Below are 4996 nucleotides of genomic sequence, written 5' to 3' on the forward strand. Positions count from 1 at the left end.
ATGAGAGTCTGTCTGACTCTCATTGGCTGCTGGTTAACACACACATCGCTGTCGCACTGGCGGCGATGTGTGTGTTAAACTGCACAGCCTGAGCCCGCCTCCCATCCTCCTCCTGGCGCTATTGGGTAAGCACTCAGGGGGAGAGAAGGGGCTTTTCTGTGCAGCACAGGACCGGCACTGGGTGCAGGGAAGCCTAGCACCGTTCCTGTGTAAATGTGTAGCGCTGACCGCACACACTGCGGTCGGTGCTACACTGCCTAACTAGGACCGGCCGGGCCGTGGCCGGTGGTGTGCACCCCTCCTGTGCCGCCTCTCCTATGGTGCCCAGGGCACATGCCCCGCTTGCCCTGCCCTAGTTACGCCACTGCGTAGGTATGTGAGTATTAATGGATTAGTCTGGTTCACTGGTCTCCTGTGTGTCCTTCATGATATTTCCCATTTTTATTCTGTGTTTAATTTTTGAGATCATAAATTAGTGCTCTCAAAACAAGTTATGTGTTATATATTTCAATGTAGTGTTAGCAGACTTAAGCTGGGTACACACTAAATAACGTGTGTACCCAGCATTAAGACCACCCCGCTGACAGGCCAACATATCAGGCGGCCTATACACACTGGATGATCCGGTTCCCGACCGCCCGATATGTCGGCCCCTGCCGTATCCGGCTGCATAGGGTCGTCAGCCGCATTGTCAAATTGTACTGCATGTAGGGCATACTGACAACCCCACGGGAGAGCGCAATGCACACTCAGTGAATTTAACGATTTATCGATCAGGCAAATCTTTTTTAAAAAATTGTATAGTGTGTACCCATCATTACTGCCAGATGTACAGAGTTTGATTCTCTGCAAGCAACTTATTCAGTAACCTACATAACTATCATAAAAAGTTCATGTTATAGTAGCAGAATAAAATAAAGTTAGTTATTTTTAATTAAGAACCAAACAGCTGTTTAATGAGAACTGCATGAACAATGATTAGAAAAAAATCTCCCCTGTGTAAAATATTTCCTTTGCAAACTTTACAATCCATGGATATATAAGGTTAAGTTTTATGTTTTGGCACTAGCTCTACCAAAGCTGATATTGCAAAAGAAACACAGAACCTCTAACTTAAAAGCTAATTCACTTCACGTTTTTTCTACAGTATTTTGGACCAGGACATTTTACATGAAAAAGTAAACCATTCGGTTTTATAAGTAATATAAAAACAAGTGTATGCACAAAACAAATTCAGACTTTCCTTGAGGTAAACTTTCTTTTATATAAAGACATTATTATTTTTGTTATTACTAAAATATACAGTATGTGAATGGTTTGCTTACAGGTAGCAACCTGTAACCAATTTAAAAACTCCATATTTTTATGGCTGAGCAACAAATAAATGTGTGTGTTTTGCTCCATAAAAAACAATATAATTTACAATTTATTAGTCACAAATATTTAGTGGGTTTTATTGTAGCTAAAACAGACTATTTGCAGCTGTCAAAAATAAGCCATAGATAAATTGTAATTAGAATGGAACAGATTTAATGAAAATAATAATAATAATAATAATTATTATTATTATTATTATTATTATTATTATTATTATTATAATAGAGAGAGAGAGAGAGAGAGAGAGAGAGAGAGAGAGAGAGAGAGATAAAAGCTGAATTCTCACAAGACTACATTTATTAAGGAGTTGTGGTTTAAAAAAAAAAGTATCTAAATATTTAGGAATATGAAGCAGGGTGTTATGGTTACTATGTGATCAGGGTGATACAAGTTTGAAAAAAAGTATGTTTATAACTTAACCACAATGTGCTGGGAAAATACATACAACTGTAAGCCTGATATGCACTTTAGATGCATTTAAATTATTAATTCTTAGTGTTTTTCATAAGATTTTTACACAGTGCACTTTTACCAAAGCAATCTATAGCACATAATAAATCTTAAGAGAAAGGGTGTACTGCTTTCTAAGGGGGGGGATTCAATTAGCCACGGTACTTTACCACCTGCTAATTGATCCCCCGGATTATTCAATTTGCCCTTAAGCCAGAACTTACCGTGGGGCAGCCGGCACTGTTTAACCCTGTCGACCTATTCACTGTCTACCTTCTAATGTCTAGTTATTGACTGCCTATCTTATTACTGTCTATATATCATTCAGTTACGTTTTATATTAGGCACATCCAATAAGAATATTTGATATTTATTCTTTATATTCTAATCATGGAACATGACCTTTTTTTCCTTCCAGGATTTTTTTTTTAGTCAGCACAATGATGGAAACAAATAATACTGTAGTAAAAGATTTTATTTTGTTGGCTTTTGCCGAATTGCACCAGTTCCAGTATCTACTTGCCTTCGTTTTCCTACTGACCTACATTACATGTGTCATGGGGAACACTGCTATTATTGTTCTTGTTAGAGTAGAACCTTCTCTTCATACTGTAATGTATTTTTTTATTAGTGTATTCTCTGTTTTAGATGTTATGTTTGTGTCTACCATTGTCCCGAAACTTTTAGCCAATCTGATTGCAGCCAATAATATAATATCTTTCAATGATTGCTTTACTCAAATGTATGTCTTTATTTCATTGGGCTCAATTGAATGCTATCTGCTCGTAGTAATGGTCTTTGACCGACATCTAGCTATTAACAATCCTTTACAGTACCCAGCTGTAATGACTCCTACGTTTTGTATTAAGTTGGCTCTTTTGCCATGGATCCTGGGATTTGGCATCATTTTATTGCCTGTCATCACCACAGCATGTTTGGAGTTCTGTGGTCCTAATGTGATTGACCACTTCTTCTGTGACTTGGCTCCAGTGCAGGACTTGGCATGTTCCGATCCCTTTATCAGCATTATATCTACAGTTATAGTCACGGTATTCATTGTTGTTATTCCTTTTAATATAATTATAGGATTCTATATCCATATAATAATGACTGTTTTAAAAATCAAAACTAGCAAGGGAAAACAGAAAGCGTTTTCCACATGTTCCTCCCATCTCATCGTAGCCGCCCTATTTTATGGCACTGCCATCATTGTGTATGCCAAGTCTAAGGGAAATCGTTATGACAAATATCTTGCTTTTATGTACACAGCTTTTACACCGATGATTAATCCTTTTATTTACACCTTTAGAAACAGGGATGTTAAGAAGGCTTTCAGGAGTTCAATAAACAACCTAATAAAACCAGTTCCGTTGTAATTTGAGGTTTTCATTAAACATACTTTATACATTTTTTATAAATACTTTGTTTTCACCGAATAAAATAATGTTCTTTGTTTTATTTTTATTGTGTTTGACATCAGCAGTATTTAAAGAAGAATAACACAGTGGAAAACATGGCAAGCATACTGTATCACATACCGGAGATCCTGTAGAACAGTTGTTTTATGTCTGTCTGTGTCCAACATAAAGGGGTATATTTATTAAACCGCAGGTTTTTAGAAGTGGAAATGTTGCCTATAGCAACCAATCAGATTCTGCTTGTCATTTGTCTAGCATCTTCTAGAGGATAATTGCTAGAATCTGATTGGTTGCTATGGGCAAAAATTCCACTTCTAAAAACCCACTCTTTAGTAAATATACCTGTTATCCAACTATATTTCAATTGTCATACCTATTGCTTTCTTACAGATGTGTGTACCTATAATTTACCCAAATTTATTAAAAACACATATCACTTCATAAATGTCTATTAGAGATGTATCTAACACAGATGATGAATTCATGTTATTGTGTCCTCCATCCCCAAGTTAGAACCAACTGAAAACACTGCAAACATTAAAACCGGCAAATTCCTTGCAATACTAATTGTACCACAACATCTGTGTTGCTGGCGTATTGCAAAATATGAGATGAATATAAGTATTTTTCTACTTTTAAGATCCTAACAAATGTCTCAGAGCCAGAATGGTAAAAGTAAAGCCACAAATGATACGCAGATGCTCACAAAACCATTTTGTGGACAGATCTTGCATTGTTTTAGCACTGCGCATATTCTGTAGTCGTCACACAACTTGTCTCAATACGCCATGTGGCGCAAGTGAGCTGCACAGAGAGGTGTAACATCTTTTCTGCACAAATGTGCGTGTTAGTCGCAACGCAATATGACAAAACCGATTCACAAGATGGGCACTCAGCGGCGGCGGGAGCAGTGGGCACTCAGTCAGTGTATGTTTTTTAATGTATGCGTGTGTATTTGTATGTATTTGCATGTACAGTATGTGTGTTTATACAGTATATTAGTATGTGTGTGTATGTACTTGTATGTGTGTGTAATATATTTATTTGTGTATGTACTTGTATGTGAGTATGTATGTTTTTTTATGTGTGTGTATATGTATGTATTATGTATTTGTATGCAAGGGTGTGTATGTATGTGTGTGTATAGAAAAAAAAATTAAATAAATATATATATATATATATATATATGTATACACACACAGGGAGGGTTGGGGGTCTCCATATAAATATACGGTATATAAATCTATAAAATCTGGACAACCCTTATGAATCCTGTGTTTGCCCGTGGTCCTCATACACTATTGCCGCAGTCACACCAACCAGTCCTTCTTGGCACGCCAGGTCCTGTGCATCTCGGCTTGCGCTGAGCATCGTTTTTGCATATATTTACTCGGTTATGCGTCTTAGTGGCATTGTGATTTGCGACAAAACTGCTTAATGAGACTGCACCGATTAATTTGATATGTGACACGTGTACATCTGTGTGTTATACTGCAGCAGCTGTGGAGTTTTTCCATGCCAAGTTCGGTTGTGCTTCACCTGCAAATTTGAACATATATAAAACTAATTGCTGTGTGGTTAAAGTTGCAACCTGTACAGATTGAGTGCTGTTTCGCTGCATCTTCATTACAAATAAGATGCACATTTAACACAGAAGTCGCTACACTACACTTCTCGGCACGGCTCGCTCGCTCCTGGTATCTCTTACCACATGGCGTATTGAGGCTAAGGGGTATATTTAGTAAAGTGAG

At 37.3% G+C, this 4996-nt stretch overlaps 1 protein-coding gene across 1 annotated transcript; it reads left to right on the plus strand.

Moving 5' to 3' along the window:
- The first annotated feature begins 2267 nt into the window (after window positions 1–2267).
- LOC148481294 (olfactory receptor 10AG1-like) lies at window positions 2268–3203 on the plus strand. The gene has a single exon (XM_088453749.1). The coding sequence runs from the start codon at window positions 2268–2270 to the stop codon at window positions 3201–3203; it is 936 nt and encodes a 311-aa protein (XP_088309875.1).
- The last annotated feature ends 1793 nt before the right edge of the window (window positions 3204–4996 follow it).

The sequence above is a fragment of the Taudactylus pleione genome, unplaced genomic scaffold (assembly GCF_031769625.1).
Source record: "Taudactylus pleione unplaced genomic scaffold, aTauple2 ptg000587l, whole genome shotgun sequence".
NCBI lineage: Eukaryota > Metazoa > Chordata > Amphibia > Anura > Myobatrachidae > Taudactylus > Taudactylus pleione.